Below are 27,642 nucleotides of genomic sequence, written 5' to 3' on the forward strand. Positions count from 1 at the left end.
TATGTGTGACACTTGTGCTTTACGGGGATGTGTCACATACGCAGAGACATGTCCAGACATATCAAGCGTCTATTTGCGCCACCGCTGCTTATATTCCCCTCTATTTTTACTTTCTGATGTTTTGCATGTTGATATAGATGATTTATATACTTCAGGGGCCATCTGGCTCAGCTGTGGTTCAAATATAACCAAAATGATTTATTAATCCTCGCTGATCTTTCCAAAAGGATAATATTTAATCTTGCATTTAAACGAAGAGAAGATCTATTAATGTTTGAACTGTGTTCACAGTTTTATTGGAGCAATTGTTTGGCTGATGCTCTATTATTTAATGTACTTAAAGGTCTGATTTCAAATATATAGGTCTGTGTTTATGTTCACTCTGTGTTTCATGGAAGAGGTTGTTTCAGAAGTGGAAACTTTTTCAGATAAATTACACTAATACTTTATCAGAATGCTTTTAAAAATCGGTCTAAACCCACAACACTACAGCTACTACTGTTAAACTGTTAAATGGTTTTCGTCTTTAAGTATAAAACTTATAATGTAATGTATTCTCTATTTAAATTTGATCTAGTGCAATCTTTTCCTTCAAATGAAACACTTATGCATTTATATATTTGAATAAAGTGATGTGCTATTCACCAATAAAGTGCAGCAGAGTCAGATAAAAGTATAAGGAAAAAAACTTTTATTGTTTCACTCTTCATATCTGTACAAATACCATCAAACTTTGTATGTACATATGACATTTACATAAAAAATACAAAACTATATATTCATAACAGAATTTTGTATTTCTCTTGTGATGTTTTGAAAATAAAAATGCATTCTGAGAAAAGAAAAGAGAGAACAAAACGAAACGAAAGTGAAGAAATTTGATATATAGTGTAGAGTACTGCAGTACATTAGTCCTATCTCAGCTCTGTGAGAGCAATATGGAGCACGTTGGCAAGAAGACAGCTCACAAATGTTAATGGCACATTGTTTCCAAAATAATCAAGTATCGTCCAAATCTTACCTCCGCTCTAATGTGGTGACACAAAGCAAATGCTATGTCTAATGTGTTGTTGTCTCCGTGTGGAAAACACATCTAAAGGGCTAAAAACCGAAGGAAAATCTAAACATGAGAAAAGAAAAACAAATGGCTCTTTTTTTTCTTTTCCATTCCATCACTGCTGTGTTGCATCTTGTTTTTTTGCTGTTTTTTTAACGATGCTTTTTTTGCAAAAAAAACTAACAAAACAAAAACAAAAAAAGAACCATTGAGAGAATCCCTTTGGTCAGTTATCATAGTTGTAAACAAACCAGAAACACATCTGTACATAAAATGATTGATATATTCCCAATAAATAAACACACAGCCTAAACATGCATTTACGTATGTGTGACATAAACATCTGTGATAGAGATTTGACAGGAACAAGCAGATTTTTACAGCTCGGGGAATGCAATTTACAGCTTGTAGAGGACTTATACTTACACGGTAACATGACAAATAAATAACACTGTTTTTCTTTGGACAAATATATTTCTTCATGATAAAAAAAAAAGAAAGTAAAAGGGACGACAACAAAAAAAAAAAATAGGAAAATGAGTGGTAACACAATATATCATGGTAGATGATAGCCTGACAATGTAAATGTATAAATTATAAAACACACACAAAAAAAGTATAAATAAACATCTAGCAGACTGAACTATATGTATACTTCCTTTTTCTTTAAAAAATAAATAAGCATACACATAATGTACAGTATGGACATGATTCCTTGCCCTAGGACTGTTTACCCTAGCGATGGGAGCCTATCCATCCAGTATAGAAGATAAATGGACATAGGCCATGTAGTCTGAGTCCTCATCTTCCTCATCCTCCTCCTGGTCTTCTGTAATGGCTATATGGGAGAATATACGGTAGCTGTTGTATGAATATGGATCACAACAGCGCAGAATATCAAAAAAAAAAAAAAAAAGCTCACAATAAAGTCACTGGCACACTGCCTCCCTTTTTTTTTTCTTTTCATGTGTGTGTATATATATGATTGTGTTTGTGTGTGCACCTCTGTGTGTTTGTATGTGTGAGGGATAGTCTGTGGCAGCAACAATTACCGTGGCATCCCCCAATTATACAACAACCATTTATATAATCTAGCAAGTCAGGGCTGCAACATGAGAAAAAAGAGTGGGGATGGAAAAGGAGGGATGGACGGGAAGCCGGGCAGAGGAGGGAGGGTCACATGGAGGGTTAGGAGGGAGGCTGGGTGGGTGGGTGGCGGGCATAGGGGGGCGGGGGGGCACTGGGGGTGACGGTTCCAGTGGCTCGGGTCTCTTTTGAGCAGATTCCTGAAAGCGGACACACGCAACACGGCAAAGTGCTCTTGTGTTCTCGGATTTGCTAGGTTCTCTTCTCTGATTATTGTTTTAGCTTCTGGCTCAAACGTACAGGCAGGGAGGGAGGAGTCTGTGTTCACAGCCTGGCCTTAGCAAGCAGGCCAGAGATCATCAACACAGTTCTGAGGTATTTACTTTTCCTTTTTACAGAAGAGATTTACACTGGACACGGTTATTTATCTATCCATCTATATACATAGATGGATGGATATAAAGATATATATATATATATAAAAAAAAGAAGCACACAAACGAGCGCAAAAGTGACAATACAAAAAAAAAAGAAGAAGAAGAAAACAGGCAGTCCCTCATTAATCCAAATGGATTTGTCATTTATAAAAGGAAATGTGGTAGACAACACTGGAAACAGCACGAATGATCAAATTTAGCTGATAGATGTTTAAAAAATAAAAAATTCTTCCAACGAGAAGATGAAAAAGTAAAAAGAGTGTGGTTCTACAAGCGCATCCTGCACACTGTATCACATTTATGGTTCGCTCATGAGGTGATCATAAAGTTGGTCCCTTGGATTCAGTTACATACCTTAGGCACATATTAAGTCAGTCAGGACAGAGGAACTAACGAGGAGACGTTCTCCTTGAATAGCACTTGGAATGTAAATGTGATACTTCCTCGAGGCTATTGTCCAATTTGATGGTTCGCCTCCAGATTTGTGAGTCCATGGACGCCTCACACCGGTCTACAGACGGGTAGCCTACGCGGTCGTCCGCGTCAAAATCCTTCGTCTTTATCGCTAACATGGCACCAATGTTACAATCACCTTATGCACATCATATGAGCGTGGTTAAATGTATTTGCGTCTTACTGACGCGTTGGCATGAGTGGTGTTTGTCACAAGAGGCAGTGCATTTTCAATTGATTGATTACAGCTAAAAGCAAACGAAAAGAAAAAAAAAATAATACAAAAACAAATACACCAGTACCAGGAAATTAGCACTGTGACCATGGAATTTACAAGCTGTAAAGATATGACCACTATCATAAGAATAAACCATTAATGATTAAAACAAAATACTGCATTAGATTTTAAGGCAACCTGCTCCTTGCAAGTCACTACCATGACCAGAAATGCATCTACCTCTAAATATTTGGATTGTTCCACTGCAAACAAAATACGCCTCCTCTGTTATTTGAGTTAGTTTAATGAGATTTCCCAGGCCGTTATAGTCTTCTGACATAGAAGTAGGTTTTTCATTCACCTTTCCTGTTAACTTGATTTGCAGAAGAACTGTTTTTTTTAAAAAAACAAAAACAAAAAACAAAAAACAAAACAACAACAACAAAAAAAAAGACAAGAACAAAAGCCAGCGACAAAGACAACGTCATGCAACTTCTTCTGTTCCCAAGTCCTTGCTTGCTTAAGCTGTGCTTGGATATGTGGCTGGGGTGGGAGCTTGGGGGAAAGTTGGGGAGGGGAGCACTTTCGGGGGTGTTTTTTTGTTGGGAAAGCAACATGGAATATTGTCTTTTGCTTGGAGTAGGAGGGGGTGTTTTGTTTCTTTTTTTTTTTTTCGTATTTTGCTTTTGTTATTTACTTACAGTTGCAAGATCCCGAGTGCTTGACCTCCAGCAGCACCCCCATAGAACAAGCAGCTTGCTTCATGGCACATTCACTGGGATATGTGGTGTTGTCGCTGGCACACACCGCCTCGTCCGTCCTGCTCTCCGGACAGGTCTCATCACACACGGAGCAGCGGCCCCGGCCCAACCGGGCTTCCCACAGACACTTCTTCCCCGCGCTGCACTGGATGTCCTCACATGACTTGGCCTCTAGAGGAAGAGAGTAGGATATCATCACGGAAGAAATGTTTGATTAGATGGATTATCACAAATGCTTTTCAAACAGGATCAAATGACTACTGACTTCTGGGAGCCTGAACTAAGAATATAAACTAAATCCTGTTGAATAGCTTTGGATGATGTGGTGGGGAACATAAAGTGTTCTAATTAGCATTTATAGCACCACATGACTGACTGTTATCTGGATAAGAATCCATCTGACTCAAAACTTAAAGCATGTCTTCATGGCCCCCAGCACTCTGGTGTTTTGCGCTATTTTTCCCTCCCCCTCTGCTTCCCTCTCTCCCATATGGGATAGTGCTGCCAACATCAGGAAATAATAAGATGTCTATCATTTCTTGAGCAAACACAAGCAACTACCAAACACACACACTCTCTCTGAAACCCCCTCTTCACTGGAATGTTGGCAAAAATGAACAGTGAATTACTGCAGAGCTGGCCAGGAAGAAAATGCACTCAGACAATATTCAAAGTCAATGGCTGCAGGCGCTCCAAGGGAGTTAAATCTCACGCTTTCACGTCCCTAGCTGCGGACTTACTGATGCATTTTCCCTCATATGCCACTCCAATAGACCTGCCGAGGAGACAGGTAGCCCTTCTCAGGTGACAGGCGCTGGCATAGATGATCCCGTCGTTTCCACACAGGTACTGCTCAGGCGACGTGACCTCGGGGCAAATCCGATTACACGTCACACAATATGCGTTATTTGTCTGGTCCACGACGCATGTGGAGCTCCCGGGGCACAAGACGTCACGGCACGTTTCTGGCGAGACAAACGCATTGAAAGATTTAGTGAGAAAGAGACATGAAGTAGAAGTGGGAACATAAGAGGAACCGCTGCACACGCTGAGTCTCAAAAGTGAGCAGAATTTGAATATTTATATTTACGTACTCTTGCATTTCCCCTGGTACTGCACGTCCAGATCGGGGTGGCCTTTGCATTTAGCCTTCAGCAGTGCGCATTCGTCTTTGTAGGTCTTTCCATCTGAGCCGCAAACCGGTCCTTTCCAGGTGATGTTGGAACAGTCTGGTGCGCACACGCAGCGTGGCTTACTTCTTCTGTTCATCTTGCACCTCTTTCCGGGTCCGCAGTCCACGTTATCGCAGGTTTCTAAAGTAAAAGTTCTGTGTTAGATGATGCTGATGAGGGTCTGGCCTTGTGCGTAAAATTATTCTGGCGCACAGTGCGCACGCTAAATGGGTAGTTTACGCACGTGGTCATGCCAAATCGGATTACCGTGTGGTTTATTCTATTTCTTATGGTGTGTATTATGAGAGAACGAAGGGAAATGAGTGCACCTCCACCTTTGCAAGGTATGCAATTGGGAGCTCCGCCATTGAAGATCATCCACCTGAAGAGCGTGCTATTGGGGACGTCCTCCTCGGTCCAGGACGTCCCCAATCTTCCACTTCTACAGCACTCCTCCCTGCTCATCCCCGGCATGTAGAGCACCTGGCATCTCCCGTTCTTCCCCTGCTGCAACCAGCAGTTCCCAGCTGTAAACAAGAAAACAAAAAAAGCTCGAGTGCCGCTTGTTGGACGTCTAAAACCGCTGACCCAGACGCACTAGACACATTCAGCCCGTATTATCCGAGGCGGTCCCTCCCTCCCTCCCTTTCGCCCACCCGGCTGTATTTTGTCTGATTTTTTTTCTTTTCTTTTTTTTCTTTCTTTTTTTTTGCGAGACTGTTAACACTTGCCTGTCCCAACTGTGACTGACAGCCCTTACAATGCAGCCGCAAACCAAAAAAAGTAAAGAAGAATCTTTGGAGGGGGGGTCGTCCTTTATTCCCCGAGTCTCCTTGTTAATACTGGACAGAAACTGGAGCGTCTAGACAGTGTTAAATAGCAGCCAATCTCTCTCCTTCACAAAACCACGGATTTTAGGTAGCAGGGCTAAGCATATCGCCGTCTCCACCGCCTCCTGCGTTATCCCAGACATGTACTCACCACATACTAACTTGCATATCACCCAAACAGTGTAAAGTTTATTTCAAAGATATTAAAATCTAAAACAGAATTCTTCTGTCGTTCACATGCTACAAAAAAATATACTTTGATCCAGACAACAGCAGCATGTTTCAACGGACGGAGCCACTATTTTGTGTTCATGATCTGCTGTGTTTCTTCTATTAGAGATAGATTTCTATCCAGTCAGTTTGAAATATAAGCCGCGAAAGAAAGGTAATGCGGGCAGAGGTCCCTGTGGTCATTATTTCATTTTGTGTCATAACTGAACAAGTCAAATAACAAAAATGCAAATTTTGCACACAATGCTTGGTGAGTGCGTGCGAGAAACATATAAATAACACGCCCATAAACTTCACGAAACACCAAACGCTCACAGTAAAGTATCAAAATGCGCTCAGGTATTATGGAAAGCTGACGCTGCCAACAGCACGGCGTTGCGGCTTTAGTGCGCCTGGCGAGAGCTTCAAAACTTGCCATATAGTCTCACTTTTGAGTGTCCCATATGGCACCTGTTTTATATACGCTTTACGCACGCACAGTCTGATGTGCAGAGAGTTTTGTCAGCGGGGAAGAAGAGGAACTGACTTTGAAAAGTTTCTCGCTGGAAGCAAGTATCCGACACTCGCGTGTTCTGTGGCTGACAGCAGTCGAAGTTTCCTTTCTTTCTTTCTTTTTTTTTTTAAACGCAAATAATAAAAATAAATTAATGGAACTTACCTTGAACTTTTTGATGTTCCATGAGGTGGCAAAGCCATACGAACAAGAGAAAAATGCCCGGGTGAAGGTGGTGTTTCAGCATCCCAAACATGATGGAGAGTCAAAGTAAACCACGTATTTGACACAGGCAGCGCACAAGTAATCTGCTTAAGGTGGCAGTGTTGAATAAGTGTCAGTCTGAGAATGCAGCCTCTCTTTTTAAATCTATAAGGGGTCTCGGGTTGACTGTCTCTGGTGGGCGGTCTCCTCTTCTGTGGGGGTGGGGAGATTTTTTTTTTTTTTCTTACCAAAGTTCTTTCAATCCCAATCAGGTGACATCGTTACAAGCAACTTTCTCCGGCCGCAATGATTGAAGAATATGGACATATTTGTAATATGGCAACAAATTTCCGGATTACGTAGCGCTGCAGTCAAACAACAGAAAGATGTTAGAACAGAGCAAACCGGCAAACTGATATGAAATTGGTTTTAATTTAAATTAATTTCAATTTAATGATCTTTTGTTCTTTTATCACATTACATCAAGGACAGCTCGCTTTACGCACGACTTGGATATGTAGCAAATATGTACCAAAGCTGTAATCATATAAAAACAACAACAATAATAATAACAATAATAATAATTATCTATTAATACTCCATATCAAGGCCTTTATTAATGTATAATCAAACAGGCCGATTGCCAACAGGCTTATCAGAACATACTTTAAGTCCTTCAAATTAAAGGTACCAGGCTACTTGGAAGTAACTGATATTTTTTCCACCAACTGTAGACAAAAGTGCAAATCTTTTGATGCGAGTTGCCTTTTGGACTATATCCGAGCCCGGGCAATAATAGAATTCATACATAGTAGTCCGCAGCCGCACGGCTAATATTAGAACAGACAGTTGTTTGGGTTTCTCTCCCGGGTCAAGCTTTTAAATATAATCAAACCTGTTTCCGAAGAGGCTTCAGACAGAGAAGCGGGGTGTTGTGTTTCATTGAATGAAATACACTCACCCGCAGACACACGCACACAGGCGCAGACGCACAGGCTGAACTCCTTCAGAAGTCCTTGCGCGACCTCTTCAGCGGAATTCTGGTTACAGCTCTCCAGAGCAAAGTGTCTGCTGTGCGAATCAGACACCAGGGAGTTAATTGTCTGTCGGCCAGGCAGAAGACAGTCCGATCTCCTCCTCAGAACAGATCCAGGGAAACACAGTATCGTTTATTTACAGAATGTGGGGAGAAAAATCATGTAACCTAACATTACCTCTGCCTTTTTAGTTTTGTGATGTAGATTTGTCAGCCTTACGTTTCCCATTATTGTTAGTGGACTTTCAATACAAACACCACTTAGCAAATGTATACTAAGCCAGATACACAGGAAACAAATGGGTTTTCCGCAACAGCATAATCAGAACAACTTCCTGTGCCAAAAATAATCACAGGGGCCAATTCGTGTTCCAGTCACCTCAGCCTCTCACACATTACTCAACAAAAATAACTCACTTTTTTAGGTAACAGACTTTTTTTTTTCCACTAGTGTTATGACATTCAAAATAGAGGTTCTTGTAATCTAATTTATGGCATGCCCCTTTCCTGACCCAGTGATGCATTCAGGTCCAACAGCAATCAGGTGTAATTCTCCAAATCAAGGGTGGTGCAATCAGTGCAACCTAGTAAAATGGTCCAAATACTGGAAATATGGAACCAAAACAAATATTTGGACGCTTAGCTCAGCACTTATCAGCTATTTTGAATCCTCTGGTGACAAATTTTTGTATATTTTGCCCTTGTTTTAGTGTAGTTTCTCAATGAGCAGTCGCCTTACACAAACAGCTTTTCAAAAATGATTTATAGCTCAGGTCAGAGTAATCAGAGTATTGTGAAATTTTACAGTTTCTGGATCAATACCGGACAGTTCAGCCACAGCTTTTGAAAGAGTAAACACCTGCAGATAAGTTGTTGTGTGATGAATGCAAATTAAGCTGTCTAAGCGACAAAATGATTTGTCTGAAGGTCACTTTTATTGCCTCATTGTTAAGAACTGAGGCCACACTTGCGGAGTTATTTTCTTTTACTCAGGTATTTATGATTTTAACAGCAGAATAAACCATGGCGTAATAGATATTCGCCGTTTTTCCGCTTGTTCCGTATAGTAAATCCAAGATGGGTGGTCTCTAATTTAGCGAACGCAGCAATTTTAAACAACTTTGATTATAAAATGAACAAAAGGGCCAACTAAGAGGTTTTATATAAACTTCCAAGTAACAGTTTGTTGTACTTGTACGGGAGTTTTAAATTTGCCATTTGAGACGAGCGTTCCCTTTCAACTAACAGGAGAAATTCGCACCTGATGCAGAGTTACTGTATGTTCGGCGAATCGTCCAGTGTCTAGTGTGACTGATTTGTGAGATCACTGGCTTTGAACAGTTAAAGTTTCCAAAACACTTCCTGACATGCAAGTGCATTTCTGCCTTGCTGTATCGACTTTAAAGTGTTGGCTGGTATCCTGAAGCCATTAATGGCATAAGCAAAGGGACAACCAGGACTCCACGTCCCAGACTCTGAGCTGAATTTGGTTCAAACAGACCCATGGAGGAGCAAACGATTAGCGCTGATTGGAATGGTTTGCAGCTATAAGAAAAAAATCACTGCCTAAGATTATAGTACAACCACTTGATTGTTTGCACAGTGCCACAGGGGAATGACTTTTATTTCAATTTGATACAAAGATGTTGTATAAAACAAGCCAAATGTTTCGTGGTTGGGTCTACTAAAATAGCCTGTCTTGACCATGTGTTTCACTTGTTATTATCAAATGATAGGAACCTCACAGCAGTTTGATAGCAATCATCCAGTTATGGCACGGGTCAGCTGTTTGCATGAAACTGCCAATCATCAGTAGGAAACCCCAAAGGATTGAATTTAAAAAAAGAAAAAAAAAGGTGTAGAAACACTTTCACTGTATCTCATTTCATCAACTATTTCCCCACTGCTCCCTGTACACATACACATAAAGTCGAAAGGCTGTTTCACAACGCTGTAGCGCACGAGTGATGGTGAAACAGAGCTGTTCAAACATTTATCAAATTCGTATAAATCCCCTCCAGCAGCGGTTTGCTCGAGCACCGGCTCGCGAAAAAATATGCGGCTTATTAGAGACAAATAGCATATTCCATTTCTCCAGATCCAAGGGAATGAATGCTAAAGACTCTGCTGGGTGCTGGTGTTGGATGGTTGAAAAGGAAAACATTCAAAAACACATTCCAAAACAGCCGAGGGACAGACTAACCTGACATTGGGAAAACATAAGGGATAAAATGTGAGGGGAGATTAATTGAGTTTGAGGGAAAAACTTAAATTGTGCTGAAGGTTTAAAGGAATCGGTCCAAGTAGGGTTCCTGGCGAGGCTTGGGATTTATTTAGGTGTTTCAGCAAAAGAGGAGACGAGAGCAGAGGAAGTGGAGGAGGAGGTTAACACGAGACAAGAAAAATATGACAGGTTTGACAGACTGAAAATGGTGTGGAGTTTTCCAAATCATCAGCAGGAAAAAAAAAAAAAAAAATGTGTGAACATGACATCTGTATTGTGCTGCCATCTTGTGGCAAAGATGTGCCAATACATATTCTGACAGGATTAGCTTGACCCATCTGACATATGTACTGTGTATACCAAAAGAGTTGTGCTGTTTCACCATAATGTTACTAAATTTAGAGATAAAACAATTTGTCATTCAACCAAATAATCAAATTGTCCAAAACAGGAAATTATTCTTGACAGTTATTGACTGTCATAACTTATTTAATGGTTTGAGCTAAAAACTGTGACTATGCTGTTATGAATTGTTATAATCTTTGTGTTACGTGGCAATAATGAAGTGCTGACGCAGGTTCTGTACTGGAAATTAAACATATGAAAACATCACCTCGGTTTCCTTTTTAAAACCTGGCGTCTGAAACCAAATAAGCGTTTGATCAACTGAGAAAATAAGCAGCAGATCAAAAACAAATAATGATCAGCCCATAACAACACATACGATTAAACCTGACAAGTTAATTAAGGTAAAAAAAAATTAAAAAAAAACTTAGTACCACAAATATCAACAGTAATAACAACAACAATAATAATAAAATTAGCTACTCCACCCATACTGCTAACAGTCACCATTCAATCGCATATTATATACAGTACAAACAAAGTAAAAACAGAGTAATTACATATTTCACTCTTAAGAGCACATAAGCTACTGATACCGATTGGTCTTAATGCAAAAAAAAAGTCCTGAGTGCCAGCAGAAATGACAACGGATCCCAAGGCAGATTATGCTACAGAATGACTGCCTACAGTGTGTGTGTGTCTGTGTGTGTGTGTGTTCATGTTTCTATTACGTTGTGTGGCCATGCTGTTCTTGTGGGACTATGTTTTTTTCTGGGCTACACCACTTTTAAGGGTTTAAAACCCGTTAAGAATTGGCTGTAGTGTAAATGTTACAATAAAGTGACAGTTTGGTTAAAGGTAACCCACTTACTTGTTAGATTTAGGTTAAGGGGCAGGTAATACATTGTGTCTATGGGAAGTCCTTTGAACAACAGAAACACAGGAACGTGTGTGTGTGTGTGTGTGTGTGTGTGTATAAGACTTTTGTAATTGAAACAGTTGTTTTTCTTTTTTCATTTTTTTGAAATAAAAATATAATGCATAAATAAGATTCCTTTACAGTGAAACCCATGGCAACATGTGCACCCAAACTGATAACCGTAATGCAAGACCTAAAATAAAAACTATTATTGAGTGCTGGGGGGGAAGAAAAACAATCCTCAGTGCATTTTAGTAAATATACAATCAAAAGTTAAAAATAAAAAATAAAACTTATGATAGTCCTTTGTTAAAAATTTTTAAAAATGCAAAATAAAGGAACTGAATTTCAGTTATCCACAGACTGAACCGCTCCCAAGTTTCCAGTGACTGAGCTGTAGCGAGAAGTACCTGTATCCCAACAGGAAACATCCAGCAGGGAAAGAGACAGAGAGAGAGGGGATGGTGGGTTCACTCTTCACTTCACAGCATTTCATTGTCTTGCACGTTGCCCTGTCCCTCATCGTCGTCAGCCTCCTTCTGTAGCTGCTGGTACTTCCTTTTGAAGAACCCGAACTAGAGAGTAAAGAGTGATGATACCAGTTAAAATAGTTTTACAGACAAGGGGAAATAGAATTTAAATATTTATTGCCAATTTTACAGTCCAATATATGTTTTAAACATACTGCTTTCTGTTGCATAAGTGATGAGTTCTAAGAAAACATGAAGCTGCACATTTCTATGAACACACAGATCTCAGGGATGGAGGTGGAAGAGGTGAAATACTTTTACAAACATTTTAAGGACGCGCCTCTTCATTATGTCCCTCTAAAACATTAGATTAACCCTCACCTTCCACAGCAGTCCAACAGCCAAAGCCAAAAGCACCAGTCCGGCTACGACGCTACCAACTATCACTCCAACTGGAACATCACCTTTCTCTCCGGGTTTGCTGACTGTCACCACCACCTGGGCAGCAGAACATCATCACATCATCTGCCTGTGTCTAAAGACAAGATTTTCTCTTCCTCATATTTGTTTAAGAGAGACCCCAAAGCAAAAGCACAGAGGTGTGATCTTACAGGTAGCTGTTTGAGGCCGACAATAATCAGATCAGGGTTAGATGACTCCACATCCAGGCTGGTGGACAGCTCAATGGTTTGATAAATGGCCTACCATTGGGGAAAATTATACAAATGAGAGCACAAAAAGCGTTAGCATGAGTTATGGCATTGGTAAAGCAAAACAAAAGAGAGAATGACAATAAAAGGAGACCAAACAACCACAAATGATAGATCCTATGACGAAATTACCGAATTAAATGTGCCACTCCACATCCTGGTTTTAACTTTTACAAAGTAGTTGCTCGTAACCTCAGTGTCTTTGAGGACGCATTTTATATATTTGCAGTTCGCAGTCTTGCAGTCCTGTTGGTTAAAAAGAAACACATGGGGGGAAAAAATGTGAATATTGTGCCATACACAATCCTTAAAACTATATAGGCTGAGCTTTTACACTTCTTATAGAGTTAAATACAGGACTATATGAATAAAATTTAACTGAAATGAAGGGTCTTTGTTAAATATACCAAATAGTTGTATATGTAGTTTCTATATGTGTAGCTTTACACAAGACATAAACATGAATTATTCCTCAAATCATCGACAGTTATCTGTAAAGCACTTTGTTACAATGTGTTGGATTGAAAAATATTCATTAGGCCTTCACATATATACATTTAAACCTGGGGATTAAGAATCCAACATAGTGCATGAGAAAATATCTCCTAGCAAAACAAACACAGAGCAGAAAACAAAAAAAAAATGCACAGAAATAAACGCCTCACCAGTTTCTCCACGCCTTTGAGGTTCTCCTCGGAGAAGGACACCGTGTGGGTCTTCACGCCGATATTCAGAGGATTGACTAGACCGCTGGAGTCACAGATGACAGAACCTCCCTGAAGGTGGAGAAGACCTCTGTCATTTCTTTTGAACAAGTTTTCAACTCAGGTATAAAGTTTTCCCAGCTGGTCATTTTATTGTCACACGATCATCAATGTTGTTTACTTCTCCTGCCAGTGGTTTTAATGTTGTGGCTGATCGGTGTATGCACATAAAGAATTGTTTGAACATTTCTAATGTTTTGATTACACATGGTTTGTACTTTCAGATTTAGGAAGTAAAAGAGTTGTTGATCTTTGGAAACTGAGTACTCACTGCTTGCGGCTCCACATTAGTGACAGTGAGGAGAGGATTTCCACCTTTAGTGGTCATCGGCAGAGCAATGGTCAGATACAGGAGGCTGACCGGAAAGTTACCTATAGAAACCTTTAAACACAGGACAAAGATTGTCACATTTTAAAATACATATTATAGGAATTATTAAAAATTAAAGAGATGAACTCAGTTACTGCACCTTCGCTGTGAAGTTAAACTCTGGGCCGATGTCATCTAGAGTTTTTATTGTTGTTACCACCGGAATGGATGCGTCCGCCACGTAAAAGTTTATATTTGACTCCCTGGAGCAAAGAAGGAAGTAAATCATTAACGCTTCACTGAACATCTTATACTGTGAGGCTAAAATATATATTATATTATATAATATTAAGGTAACAAAAAGTAAACTCACCTGGATAAAACAACGCCTGCATCATACTGAACAGGAAAAGATATGGCCACTTTATTGTCTGCAGGTATTTCCTCGTTACCATCACTACCAAGAAACAAAGCACAGGGCTTTATTATTACACGCCAATAATCTTAACACCTTAACTAACTTTTATTTTATTTTTAATCCAAGGTACCTCTTAGCCTCAAAAGTCACCTCAGCTCGATTTTTCAACTGATCAAGATTGTATTCAAAATTGATGTTAAATTTCATCTGTAAGGAAATAACACAGTGTTTTGCATTAATTATTGCACTGAATAAAATCAAAGAAGAAAGGTTACTTGAAAAGAGATCACAGAGTAGATTTGATTTCTTCTTTCAGCCTACTCACCTCTTGGTTTGTTTTTAGTACCGGGTATCCGACTTGGCAAACTACCGTTTCAGCTTGTGTTGAGGTGCATTTGACTCCTTCTGTCTGTAAACATATAGTTAAGAATAAATGAATGGTGCAATTACAGTGACGTCACCCTGTCAACTGCTTTCAAATAGGCTTCTTTTCACTCACAGCGGGGAAGACGGAGGAGTAGAACAGGTTGCTGGAGTATACTACCAGGACCTGCGTGTTGTATGCATTCTCCTTCTTGTTCTTCACGACAACTTCAAATGACAGTTCTCTGTTATTAGCGCTGACCACAAAGGGTGCTGAGCTGCAACACAGGAGTTCAGATTACTGTCCACTGCATTCACATGATTGAATGTGCATGACTAGTATGAGTAGGTCATAGATTGTAGGAGCATATACAGTACATAGTATGAGTATTTCCTATTCTTAAAGGCATAAGAATTAATTAACTTAATTAATAATAATAATTAATTAAATAATAATTATTTACATAATGACGTTTTCATTAGTGTGTAACCACGGAAGAAATACTAATATAACAAACAAACATAATGTTTTTGTATTTTATTCATGTATGTTCTGTATTTTCTACAAAGAGAGTGAGCCCTCTACCAGGCAGTCAACAATATTGCAACGCAATGTGCAACCCAAAACAGACAAAGAGAGTTTTCCCCATGTTTGTTGTTGAGGTGAGGCTTATTAAATTGATTACAATCTCCAATCTCACCATTAGGTGTCACTAAACACTGCACACTGGACCTTTAAAGAGGATAAACATTATTGTAGTTACAGCATCTCCACCTTAAATTGCACACTATTGTTTTTATACAAAAAAAATGAAAACCAGTAAAAAGTACGTATACAATTTTTTTGTGTGTGAGTTGATCCATTGAGTATGTTTCAGGCAAATGTTTTAAGTTCACAAGCTTGATCTATAAATTTTACATGCTCTAATCTGTGCAGATTTTTGCAATGAAGGCAATACTGATTTATGAAACAGAAACAATAGAAAACTCAAGGTTTAGACTAATGTTAACACATTATCTCCTATACGGATGACTAGATGCTTTATGTATGTGCATGATAAAGTATTTTAAACTTGATTTAAGGCTACTGGCAGCTACTGTAATGTTGTCTGGCCAGTAGTCCAGTTTTCTGGGGCTGCTAGAGAGATTTATTTTAGCAAACATGAACGCTGTGTTCAATGTGTACTATGGTGTTCGACTGAAAAATCTGTTTCAGCACGATTAAATAAACAGCATTAAAAGGTTCAGAGGACGACACTCTTGGGTCTTATAAACTAGTTGAACACACAAAGCTGCAGGAACTTCATTAAGACTTTAAGACTGTTCTCATGCGATATGATGATAACACCACCCAAAATCATAAGAAAATTGCATTGCCATGTAATTTAAGGGCCCAGTACTCACAATAACAGGCTAACTTTGATAATTAGTTTCCAGTGCCGTTAAAATAACAGTGTATTGCAGAAATGAGTCACACTTAAGCAAAAAAAAACACAGTAGACTTGCTCACACTTGTTCTATCACTCAACAACTACGTATCTTTCTTTCAAAAACTGTAATATGTGTTGTGCACCTACCAATATACGCAACCCAGTTAGTGGTTCTCACCTGGAAGCCTTTGTGTCTGTCTTCACGCTCAGCACCAGATCGCTGACGCACACTTCATCAGAGCCGCAGTCTTTTGTGAAGGGGATCTGAAACGATAAAAGGACAGCAAATTCAGCTGGATGCTGCATTGTTCAGAGGCAGCATTTTCAACATGTCTACTCTCAAATAATAGCAACAGGACACAGAAGAAACTTATTATATGTTTACTATACTGGATGAACTTTAATCTTCCTGTTGGGAAATCACTTAACGTGTAAATACAAGACCTTGCACGACGCAAGTCAGTAATCATGACACTGTGTCATTTTAAATGACTGTACAAACACTAAAAAATGTGTTTGCAAAATCATCTGATGAGTTTCCTGAGGACCAGACAGCAACGGAAAAAATTATATACTGCATGTATGAGTTACTTACAAAGAATTCCATGGCGTTTGGAGAAAACATGTCAAGGACAGGGTTCACGTCTGCATTTTCTTGCTCAATTTCTACTTTCAGACTGAGGGAATTGACAAAGTCCGGAGTTTCCTGTTGAATACACAACATATCATCCAATAAAGACGTCCTATTTGAAAAGAATCTGGAACGTTACATCTACAAGTCGTCACATTAAGGTGATCAGCAGATGAGCTTCACCCGTTACCTGAACATAAACCTCGTACTCTCGACATAGTTCTGATGATACTTTTGCCTTTTCCGTTAGAAAGCGTTCATTGTTCTGTTTAAACAGTCCTCTTGACGTCACTCGTGAGGCCTGCAAGTCTGCGTCCAGAGTCAAATTGTAGGATAACGCTAAAACAAAAATAAAATAAATAAATTAGGAAAACTAAATACAACACAAAGTTTTACTATTGAAAATGGCAAAACTACTTAAATTAGGTGTATAATTTAAGAAACAGTATGGTTTGCTTTCCCACTTCACCCAATTTTGTTAATCTAGTTCTGCCCTTCAGCTTTTTATGATTTATATTTTCTATTATGTTGGACTGGGGAGTCGTAACAGCCATCCTCATTTTGTCTTAAGGTTTACAAAATGTTTCCAGAAATATTTAACTGTTCTTGCTTTTATCATTTAATCATCTACTCGTCCACTGTCTGCAGTGGAACAGGAGTTCATCATCATCATCCTTGTTAATCTAATCCGTTACTGTTATGCTGTGTATGTATAAAGAATCTATATATTTACCAATTGGCCCAACCGGGTTCTTAGGTCTGAACACAGCTTTGAAACAGAGCTTGGCGTTGAAACACGTTAGCTTGCGTCCATTGATGTCACAGGGCTTGTTGAAGATGTTGATTCTATCAGGGTTGAAAGTAGCTGTAACTGTGACAGTTGCCACACCACGGGACCTGAAAACACGCATCAGATCATTATCTACCTGGCCATTTGTGAAGTAAAGGGATTGTGAACTTGCTAAACTTAATATAATGTAGTGAATGACACCACTTTTATGATGGACTGGCTTAACTCACCATAGCTGCACCACTTTGCCGTAGGCCCCAATTGATATGTCAGGGAGCGTGTCATCGTTCAAATCTTTGACGCTATCTAAAGACCTTCCAAAGAAACGCAGCTGAGGATCAAGTTTGGAGCCGAGGATTCTCTGAAAACGACATTTTCATTTTGTTAACATATTAGATTTGCAGGTATTTACAGAGGGAATTTTGTCTCTTTTTATCACTGAAGAAATCACAAAATACTGTCAACAGTCAATGAGAGTGCGAGTTTAGCTTCAGACGAGCCTTTCTACTTTCACCTTTCTACTTCAGGATATGACCATATTTGGACCTGACAGACTTCTGCAGGAGAAAAAGAGCTTCACATGCCGACAGAGCTGCAAGCCTTTTATAGAAAGCTGACTTTTAGGGAATTTAGGAGCACAACATAGACAAAGACAAATAAACACCTAAATGTGCATTTTGACCGTTTTTTAAAACTAGTTTGATAGAAAACATGTTAAAGAAGCAAAGTAGCAAGTGGGTGAAAAAACAGTGTTTTTGCCTAATGTGCCGTAGAACACCTTCTGGATATAGCATGACCTGGATGACCGAGAACCTTCACGGACACCACATACATATTAACATGTATTTCCAAAATGAAATTGTAAACACAAACGTTTCTCTGTACCTGGGAGAACTCTTTGTTAAGTGTCTTCTTCTCTCCATTATAGATGTAAATGGCACCCTTGCCATTGTCCTCTAGCGGCGCTCCGACTACAACATCATTGTAACCGTCGACGTCCAGGTCAGGCACGGCGGAGATGGCCATCCCGAAACGTGCGTTCTCAGTTGGGAGTGAACCGTTGAGGAATCCCTGCTCGTTGAGTATGCCCTGGAGATGAAGAGTCTTTAGGCACGGAGCTAATCATCACGCTACCGTTCCTTGAAATTGCTCAACGTGCAGAGTAATCATTAGTCTCTATGTTTATAGGTACTCAGGAAATCTGGATCATATAACATGACTAGAAAATCTTTTTATTTTTACCTTAGTGACAGAGAAGAGGTACACCCTGCCTTGCTCTTTCTTCAGCTCACTCATGTACATGGGTGCACCAACCAGAAGGATGTCCGTCACCCCATCCTTGTCCACATCCAGGGAGCACAGGATGCTTCCAAAGTACGACCCAATCTAGGACGACAACCACACGGATGGTTGAGTGTGTCTGTCAGGCTTCACACTTCATGCATTCAGTTAGCTCTTGGAGGGTGAATGTAAAGTACCTGCTTCCCTCTTTCTGAATCTATGATGGTAGATTGCTTCTGAGCATTGATGGTGTAGACGATAACTTGGCCAGAGTGGTTGGAGCGAGGCGCACCGGCCACAAAGTATTCTGTAGACCCTTCGCTCAGTGAGGTGACTGAGTAACCTGGAAAGTAGCACAAGAAATGCATTCGACAACAAAATTATTTAGACAGGATTCTAGATATGTGCTCAAAGGCTGCGCTAATGAACAAGAAAGGAAGTACGGAAATCCCTTTTTACTCTTCCTCATTTACCAAAAAGCTATAATTACAGCTGTTTTAATCTGACTGATTACACCGCTGGACACGCATAATTTGGGTGTAGCCTTATCGGGAGACAAAATGATTTCATTCAGCTCCATGTACTAGAACAAATAATGACGAGACAAGCGATCCTGCCTCAACATGTACAATAATGTCAACAAAAAGATGAGGGAGATGTCGGTCCAGAGCAGTTCTTACATGCCAACACTGTTCCAAGAAAAGGTCTAACTAGAACATTGAAATCCAACTCACGCTTGCATGCAATGCTAGAAACAAATAACTTTTGCATAAAGGACACTGACAGGACATGTCCTTGTGTAATTTTACTTTACTTACTACTTCTAGAAGTATTATAATTATATACACTGATACACCAATTAGTCACAACACTAAAACCACTGAACGTAGAAGTAAATAACATTGAGCATCTTGTGACAAGATGTTGTTCCTTAGACATGTAGCACCCACCAAGACCAGAGCAGACACCCCCACCCCATAGCAATGACACTCCTTGATGGCAGCAGGATGCAGCCTGACACAGGCACGCACGCAACAACAGTTTAGGAACAAGTCAAAAAACCACGAAGGACAGCACAAGGTGTTGACCCGGCCCCCAAATTCACTAGAAGTGTGTGTGGGAGGTGCTGGAACAAGCCTGATCCACAGAGTCCCCTCAACTCATAGGACCCAAAAGGCCCCCACTAACAACATCCTGTTTCCAGATATCACAGGACACCCTCAGAAGACCCATGTCCATTCTCTGATGGGTCACAGCTGTTTTGGAGGCACAAGGGAGACCTACACAATATTAAGAAGCTGGTCATAATGTTATGCCTGATTGGTGTATATACATTTCTGCAAAAAAATATGTGAATCTTTCATAAAACCAAACATTGCAATGAAGTGTCACTGCAGTAATATGCGCTACCAGGCAAGAGTTTGGATACACTCTCTCACTTTTGACTGGTTCTGTACATGTAAAAAGGAACATCTCCTTGCATAAGATCTTAAACCAAAATTGACAAAGTATGTTCAAACAGACCATGTATTGTTTCTGAGTCTATTTTATGTGCCTAGCAGAAAGAGCTGAAAGTGGAGGAAATATGACACTGACGGGTAACATGCCCTCCTCCTCCACACCAGGTGGCGATATGTGTCTTTTCAGCGGGTGAATACGGCTCCCTTCCCAGTTGACCTATTATGTCATATAGTAAAGAACTGGAGTCGTTCACGCAGAATTTCAAACAATAACAAGATGGATAATAGTTCAGCGTTTTTAATCACGCTACTTATAAGATACGATGGCGCTTTCCGCTGTGTTTACCTTCTGCGACCACCTTAAGTTGTCCAATTAGAGTTGGATTAAGCCAATAATATAAAAACTGATCCCAAGTGTTGCCACTGGTGTGAGCTTGTGTGAACTAGTAAATTGGTAAATCGTTAAAGCGTGCCAACACGTAGAAAAGCACTATATAAATAGATAGATATATGAATGGAAGGCCACTTTTGCACGTACTGTAGATCTGATGTGCTCAACCATGCAAACAGAAAAACCACAACTACTCCTGCTTAAGCCATGCAGATGCAGAGTTGTGAAAATGATGGTGAAATAAATTCAGAGAAGAGTAGATGCCTACCCAGTAATGAGCTGTGGTTTCTGTCTTGCAGTGTTCCCTCAAAGGCTGAGACAGGAAGGATGTCCACTTTCGACCCTGTTTGATGGACGACAGTACCGCTCCAAGCGTAGGCTCCCACTGCTCCGAGCATCATCACATCCTTCAACAGCACGGACCAAGAAAACAGTTAACAACGCAGCCGTACTTAACAGAGTTATATCATGTGGGTGCACTCTGGGAAAGAGAGTTGCCAAGTAAAGATTTGACATTAAGTGCAGACAAAAATAAACTGATCAAATAAGCTTCTGTGTCATGTCAATCTGTGAACAATTCTTATCACTCATGCCCACAGGAAGACACAACTTGTGACATTATTTTACAGAAATCCATGCAAAGACAAGCCAAACATGCAAACCTGCTTTTCCACAGTTTACAAGTTTAAAGAGCTATAAAACTCACTATACTGTGTGCTGTACCTTTTGGCTGGAGTAGTGAGCACTGAATCCGACCTGGGACATTTCCATCTTGAAGTTGTCACCCCCCTTTCCAGTGCCTTGTGGGAACAGAGCAGCATATACACACCGGGATCAAAACCAGACGAGAAGATGAGGAATCAAAGCAAGACATTTTTTTTCTTTTTTCTTTTAAATCTGCCTCAAAGTCTTGAACTAGCAGAGACATGCTGACTCCAGCGTTGGGTAAATTACAGCATGTGCAACAAGGGGACAAGGAAAGAAGCAAAACGCACCCTCTATGTTGAAGATGCGGCTCCCCAGGGTCCCGGCGATGGTGGAGAGGGCTGCTTCCTCTGACACATTGAAGAAGAACTTCTCTGTGGGTGAACTGGCAATGGATTTGATTTCTTGTATTAGGTTTTCTGTGTCGATGTTATTTCTGATGTAATAACCCAAGACCTTGAAAAAAAAAGGAAAGAGAATAAATACATTTAAGCTTGCAAAGAGAAAACAATGTGAAGGGAGCACTTTACATCTACGAGTTAATCTTTAAACTAAGCTGTACTTAGCTGTTCTACTAGTTGCCATTATGTTTATCAGATTGTCCTGCATCCACAAGCGAAAGAGCAGCATTTTAAAAAGACTCGTAAAAAATCTGTAAAGCTGGAATGCGAGACTTTTAGACATAAGCCAACATTTTTTTCTTTCGGCTTCTGCCAAAACAAGTTCAATCTCGACTGAGCTAACAAGAGGCAGGTAAATGCCACTTTTTAGCTCAACCGTCTTCCCCAGAGCATCTGTTTTCTGTGGCAGCTTTACTAGCACACTGGCTGTGAGATGGTTTTTTGCCATAGATAGAGAGGGGATGACATAACAACTGATGGAAGAAAGATAGAAAAAGAAACTAAACTGCATTTAGAGGAAGATTGCGGTCTGAACAAGAAAGCGACTGGATGTGGGGGGGCAACACAGGATGCTGATGATCCTGTGTTGAAACTGTATGAATGTACACACAAATATTTGTGTAATTAGTCTCATTGTGAGAAGAGGAAGACAGAGGTTTTGCATTGTGCATTTACATGCTGCGGAAGCATTTTGACCCTATAAACTAAATTAAATGGGCTCGATTGGTAATCTACTGACTATTACTTCATATACACTGATCAGGCATAACATTATGACCACATTCCTGCGGGCCACATGGGCCTTGTGAGGACTGTGGATCATCCCACCAATACTCGATCAGTCTGGCATCAGAGTGAATTTGGAGGCCAGGTCAACACCTTGTGCTGTTCTTCATGTTTTATTTAGCTGTTCCTAAACCATCTTTGTGTGTGTGCCTGTGTTGTCCTGCTGGGGTGTCTGGTCTGGTCTAGGTGGGTGGTGTGTGTCTAAGTAACATCCACACAAATGCCAGGTCCAAAAGTTTCCCAGCAAAAACATTGAAATGTCACAAGATCATCAATGGTATTTACTTCTCCTGTCAGTGGTCATAATGTCGTAATGCTGTGGCTGATGGTACGTAGTGTGACACAACTGAAGCAGCACTTACAGCAATACCGAAGCGGGTGATGCCTAACTTCTCACACTCCGCGATGTACGCATCTCTCAAGTCCTTGTCGTGCGACTCGCCATCAGTGACGACCACCATCACCTTGGCAGCGCCTGGCCGAGCTCCGTTACTTTGACGGAAACCCTCCTGACTGAAGAGAACAGGTTTTATCACAAAGCAATACAAAGAGGTAAATAAATAATTTCTTATGGGTTAAAAATACAACCGATGGCATAATTATGCAGTTGTAAACAGATAGTTATAACACAGAGTAATATAAGAAAATCCTGAAATGAATAAAGCAATTAGATAAGAATTGACAGTATTCCTCCAACACTAACCTGGCGTACTGGATCGCTTTGAAGGTGTTTGTCAACTGACCATACATCTGTGTGATTCGAGATGCTGCAGCTACAAGCTCATCTTTGGTTTTATAATCATTCAGTCTGAATTCAAACTTGGGATCAACAGCATATTGAATGACGCTGACCTGCATCATAACATAAAAAATGAATCCAGTTAAGTTTATCCTCAGTGTTCGTTCAGTGTAAATTTCCTCCCGTATGCGTCACCTGTGTTTTTTGGGGCCCAATGTCGAGCGAGGGCATTAGTTTCTTCAGGAAGTCCGTCATTGGTTCCCACGGATAAATGCTGTTGGAGCCGTCCAGAACAATCACAATGTCCATTGGCCCGCCACATTCTGCAGCAGCCATCAGAAAGAACATGATGTATAATATTACGCTGCTAAGTTTGCAGTCCTAAAATTAACCCACATTATACCTTTTTCCCACGTCTGGTTTCACTTCACAACACCTCTGACATATATGTTGCATTAAAAAAAAAAAAAAAAAAAAAAAAAAATGTGGTTAAGCAGCTGCAAAACGTCACGGTATCTTGCTGCTGGTCTACAGAAACCACCAACAACAAGGAACTGAGTGGTGCAAGAAATTATATACCCACACATAAACCCAAAATCTTTGCTGTGTTGTTTACCTTGAATTTATCGTGAGAAAAATCACACGACATCTGTCATCTGTCACACGACAGATTGATGCATGAGATAACAATTATTTGCTATTTGGAATGGTAGAAATGAACTTAGAGACCATTACGTGCATCACATATATAGTTCTTACTCTGGACGGCAGGAGAGAAGGCCGACTGAGGTTGGAAGAGTGGGGTCAGTTTTGAACATATTCCTGGGTAGAAGTCTTGGTCGCCGCAGAGCTGGCCCCAGAGAGGACCGCACATCTGTATCAGATGACGAGAGAGGAAGAGACGAGAGACTCAGTGGACGTTAAAAGCTCCTACTCAGAACGGTTGTCTGTGTTTAATAGTTGGATTTGCTTTGGATGGAAGTAACTGTTACCTGTGACCACACTCAGTGGATTTAAAAAAAAAAAAAAAAAAAAAAAAACAAAGCTGCGACACTGCTTTCCTTCTTGCTGCTGCAGCCCATGTAAATTAACTCATAAACCACTTCCTTTGGAAGCCTTTTAATGCAAATTTTAAAATTTAAATTGCAATTGAACCACTCTCTGGTAGCCCACACTTTAGCATACGCGTACTTCCCCCTTACTGATAGCAGGTGAAAGCTGTGTCACTAGATTAGCAATATATACATGATCTGTACTACAAACGTACCATGAAACCACTGACTTCAGGCATCCTGGTAAGAGTCAGACCCAGACACATGTTGTCAGGGATGTTTTTAACATCTGGAATATTAAGAGAATCTGCAGAGAAAGTGGCAAAGACAAAATGTTACGACACGGTTCATGTTCTGCAGCTGAAGCAATTATTGTAAACTATGAATGCTCCTACATGTTTCAGTACATACATCGCACTGTTTGCATTTGAATTTATTACACACAGAGAAAGTTTGACATGTCACATGCTCTAATGTGTGGCGTGTTGCAGTCTGCAGTGTTTGGGTATTTTAAGTGCATGGCCCAGTGTTTAGCCTAGAGCTCAGAGCTTAAACAACATAACTGCTACGTTACCTTCAAGATTGAGCTTGTCACATCTGTTTGTAGATCCTGAGACTGGACACTTGTAAACATCTCCCTTCCTGTTTCGACTGTAACCACTCCAAGGAGCACCAACTATGATCCTGTGGACAAAAATGATTATCGCATCTGTGCCACTACTACAGCTTTATTTAGATGTGAATGATTCACATAACAACAACTACAGTCTGTGCATTTGTGCGGCCTTGTTATGAGCATGTGCCAACAACATTCAGATGCGTCTCGCCTTTGTGTGAGTTGTCACTTGAGATTAAAAAAAAATCCAGAGCGAAATAAGGCCCATTTCTATCAATTACAAAATAGGAAATGGGATGTGTCACTGCCATCTCATACACTATCAGATAACTGTGCTCCAGTCACGTAGATAGGGCACTCCTCCAGACGGTGAGTTACTCTGTGAGTCAAAGTTTACAACATAAAGACATCACAGCCAAGTGTAGTTAATGCTTAACTAAATGAGTGACCTACAACGTAGAGGCTTTAAGTAGCACGGACAAATCAGAAAGTAGAGAACGTGTTTTCGTTTGATGAGCTTACACAGGTTTGCACTGAGGTTTCCATGAGGGAATTACAGCATTCAACCGAACAAGAGGGTTTTTGTTGTTGTTTTTTTAATTCACAAATACCAATGTCACTCCAATAACCAGCACTTGTTCTATATCAATTGGCTGCTATGAGTGGATAAAAACCGAAGCAGAAATCCTCTCAGGACATGGAGGAGTTTAGTGGAACTGCCAGGCCTCACATCTGTATGATAAATATCATGTTGGAACTGCAGGTAAATCATTTAGAAAAACTCTGTTAGTGCATACAATAAGGACTGTGTAACAGTGTGGAGGATTGTTTCACATGCCACTGAATGCCTGGATGTTGTTGATAGGAAGGAAGCCTATATTTATTTGTAGCAACAGGCCTGCTGCTTTTGCAAACTTGGGAAAATCTACAAGATAAATTCTCAATGACGTGAAGTAAATCATTTCTCGAGTGTACAACCTCTGAGCAAACCTCTTGGATTATAAACTGCTCTCTGGCTGCATATATACTCTGGGTGTGTCATTGCCTTGCTCACCTTTGCTGCTATTTTGAGAGCTCAATATTAACTGAATAAATGCCTAAATGGACAACATGTGAAGGCCATAGCACCTGGAGAGTAGAATGCAGTATATGCAGTTGGGGATAGGCCACACTGCTGCTTCCGGCGACCTAATTCTTTACGCGATGAGTCAAACTCGTACCATTTGCCTTGGTGGTTTGTCGCTTGTTGAACTGTGTAGCCAAACTCTTCTTCCGCTGGTCCACTGAAGATCTTGGCACCTGCAGTGCCGACGTTGAAGGACTGCGACTGGCAGATTCTGTCGGCTGGTGGAGGAGGAAGATGGGGTTTGCATTAAGGCACATAAACGACGTAATGGTTCTATATGCAGCTAGTAATAACCCTGTAAGAGCGGTTGTACTCTGCTATCAAGAATATCAGTTGTGATTTGTATACACACACACACACACACACACACACACACAATGTTTACGGGTAAAAAGCTTGGATGTTTTTATCTTAACTTCTGACTTCCTCATCTGAGTCAGTGGGCTCTGTGGCTACATGATGTACACTTCAACTTGACTCATGAAGGACAGACAAACCACTTAAAGGCTTCACCACACACGAACTTCTGACATTTTCTTTTTCTTCTACTTCTTCTTCTTTTTTTTTAAGTTAAGACACCGCGGAACACAGCGGAACATTGTGTTTCTCAACCGCTCATCTTCGAGCGCAGCCCTTTATTTGTACCCTCAGGTGGAATACTTTGTTTGCACTATCTACGGCACAAGTCCACACAGGCAGATCGGCCTGGCTTCCCCTCAGTCATCAGGCTGAGGAATGTGGACAGAGATACTGGACACAGAATGCGCTCAGAAGCGCCGTGTCTTGACATCCCCGTTTAACCTACAGTCTCCTCTAAAGGGAATCTGCAAACACATACGTATGGAAGAAGCGCACGACGGGTGAAAAATTATAAACCTGCCATGGCAGGATTTACGCGTGCGTTTCGCTGAGTCTGAAGAGCTGCAACAGCAAGCAACACACACACACACACACACACAAAAAAAAATGAGATTTCTCTCCAGTGTGAACAACTGTGGGCAATGCAGGAGGAGAAAAGCTGCAGGGGGGTGTGGAATCTAGTTGAAAATAAAAACATTTACAGTCCTTTAATAAATAACTTGAGCGTTCGCCACAAATGCGTTGAAAGTGTATGAAGCAGTTTAGCAAGTACCTTCAAAGCCACAACCAATGTCTGACCAAACCTATCGACATACTTCTGATGAAAACGACATTAAACAAACAGCTGCGTGACTTTACGAGAATCTTTTTATTCTTTCACTCTTGGGAGGACGGCGGCGTGTTGGCTTCGTTCAAGTCCAATGGGGATAAAAAATAAATGAATAAATAAATAAATAATCGGCACTTACTAATGACGATCACCGCGAACAATATATCCCCCCAGAAGTACTCCATCTTCGTCTTTATTCCATTTGCATGGAGTGGTTAAATGAGTCCACCGCACTTGTCAAAAGTTGTTGCTCAGAAGCTCCGAGTCACCAGCGGTGACGCACCGGACAGAGCTTCTAAATAAGGACTTGTGTGCTTCCCCCTTACCTGCCAGACAGCTCAAACTAAGTAATGTCCAAGGGTGAAGTCAGCAATAAATTCAGCTTGTGAAGTTCCACCGAAAGTCTGGCGTAATCTCAAATGACCGCAAATCCAGTGGGAAGCAGACGGAAACACTAAACTGGAGAAAAAAAAGAAAAGAAAAATGAGATTCCTTTCGTTGTAAGTCTCTTGTTCTTTTATTATTATTATTATTATTATTATTAT

At 40.4% G+C, this 27,642-nt stretch overlaps 2 protein-coding genes across 3 annotated transcripts; both read right to left on the minus strand.

Annotated features, from left to right (window-relative positions):
* Window positions 1-668: 668 nt before the first annotated feature.
* fsta (follistatin a) lies at window positions 669-9,416 on the minus strand. 2 transcript variants are annotated; one of them, XM_047591793.1, is made up of 6 exons: window positions 6,903-9,416; window positions 5,513-5,710; window positions 5,106-5,324; window positions 4,752-4,976; window positions 3,952-4,182; window positions 669-1,895 (listed from the first exon to the last, which is right to left on the minus strand). In XM_047591793.1, exons 1-6 carry the CDS (start codon window positions 6,991-6,993, stop codon window positions 1,807-1,809), a joined length of 1,053 nt encoding a protein of 350 aa, XP_047447749.1. In that variant the 5' UTR covers window positions 6,994-9,416; the 3' UTR covers window positions 669-1,806. The 2 variants fall into 2 exon arrangements, with proteins under 2 accessions (XP_047447749.1, XP_047447750.1); XM_047591794.1 differs by having other exon boundaries at window positions 5,519-5,710; window positions 6,903-7,982.
* Window positions 9,417-10,281: 865 nt separating this feature from the next.
* Window positions 10,282-27,422, minus strand: itga2.2 (integrin, alpha 2 (CD49B, alpha 2 subunit of VLA-2 receptor), tandem duplicate 2). The gene is made up of 30 exons (XM_047591792.1): window positions 27,237-27,422; window positions 26,003-26,126; window positions 24,741-24,850; window positions 24,382-24,473; window positions 23,874-23,988; window positions 23,310-23,437; window positions 23,079-23,227; window positions 22,738-22,888; window positions 21,479-21,644; window positions 21,207-21,283; window positions 20,752-20,890; window positions 18,830-18,975; window positions 18,594-18,737; window positions 18,237-18,440; window positions 17,582-17,712; window positions 17,295-17,458; window positions 16,752-16,900; window positions 16,526-16,636; window positions 16,109-16,194; window positions 14,637-14,778; window positions 14,463-14,546; window positions 14,268-14,344; window positions 14,093-14,176; window positions 13,880-13,982; window positions 13,681-13,791; window positions 13,311-13,421; window positions 12,778-12,891; window positions 12,547-12,636; window positions 12,317-12,433; window positions 10,282-12,040 (listed from the first exon to the last, which is right to left on the minus strand). Exons 1-30 carry the CDS (start codon window positions 27,280-27,282, stop codon window positions 11,948-11,950), a joined length of 3,558 nt encoding a protein of 1,185 aa, XP_047447748.1. The 5' UTR covers window positions 27,283-27,422; the 3' UTR covers window positions 10,282-11,947.
* Between the last annotated feature and the right edge of the window lie 220 nt (window positions 27,423-27,642).

Source organism: Mugil cephalus, chromosome 8 (assembly GCF_022458985.1).
Source record: "Mugil cephalus isolate CIBA_MC_2020 chromosome 8, CIBA_Mcephalus_1.1, whole genome shotgun sequence".
Lineage (NCBI taxonomy): Eukaryota > Metazoa > Chordata > Actinopteri > Mugiliformes > Mugilidae > Mugil > Mugil cephalus.

Excerpts from the sequence above, each read along its gene's own strand:
- itga2.2 (XM_047591792.1), bottom strand. The coding sequence starts at position 27,282 with ATGGAGTACTTCTGGGGGGATATATTGTTCGCGGTGATCGTCATTA. Across the intron at positions 23,228-23,309 it reads TTGGGCCCCAAAAAACACAG|GTCAGCGTCATTCAATATGC; the intron begins GTGACGCATACG and ends GTTATGATGCAG. Across the intron at positions 21,645-22,737 it reads TCACCCGCTTCGGTATTGCT|GTCTTGGGTTATTACATCAG; the intron begins GTAAGTGCTGCT and ends TTTTTTTTCAAG.
- fsta (XM_047591793.1), bottom strand. The coding sequence starts at position 6,993 with ATGTTTGGGATGCTGAAACACCACCTTCACCCGGGCATTTTTCTCTTG. Across the intron at positions 5,711-6,902 it reads GGAACATCAAAAAGTTCAAG|CTGGGAACTGCTGGTTGCAG; the intron begins GTAAGTTCCATT and ends TCTTGTTTACAG. Across the intron at positions 1,896-3,951 it reads GCACTCGGGATCTTGCAACT|CCATTACAGAAGACCAGGAG; the intron begins GTAAGTAAATAA and ends TCTCCCATATAG.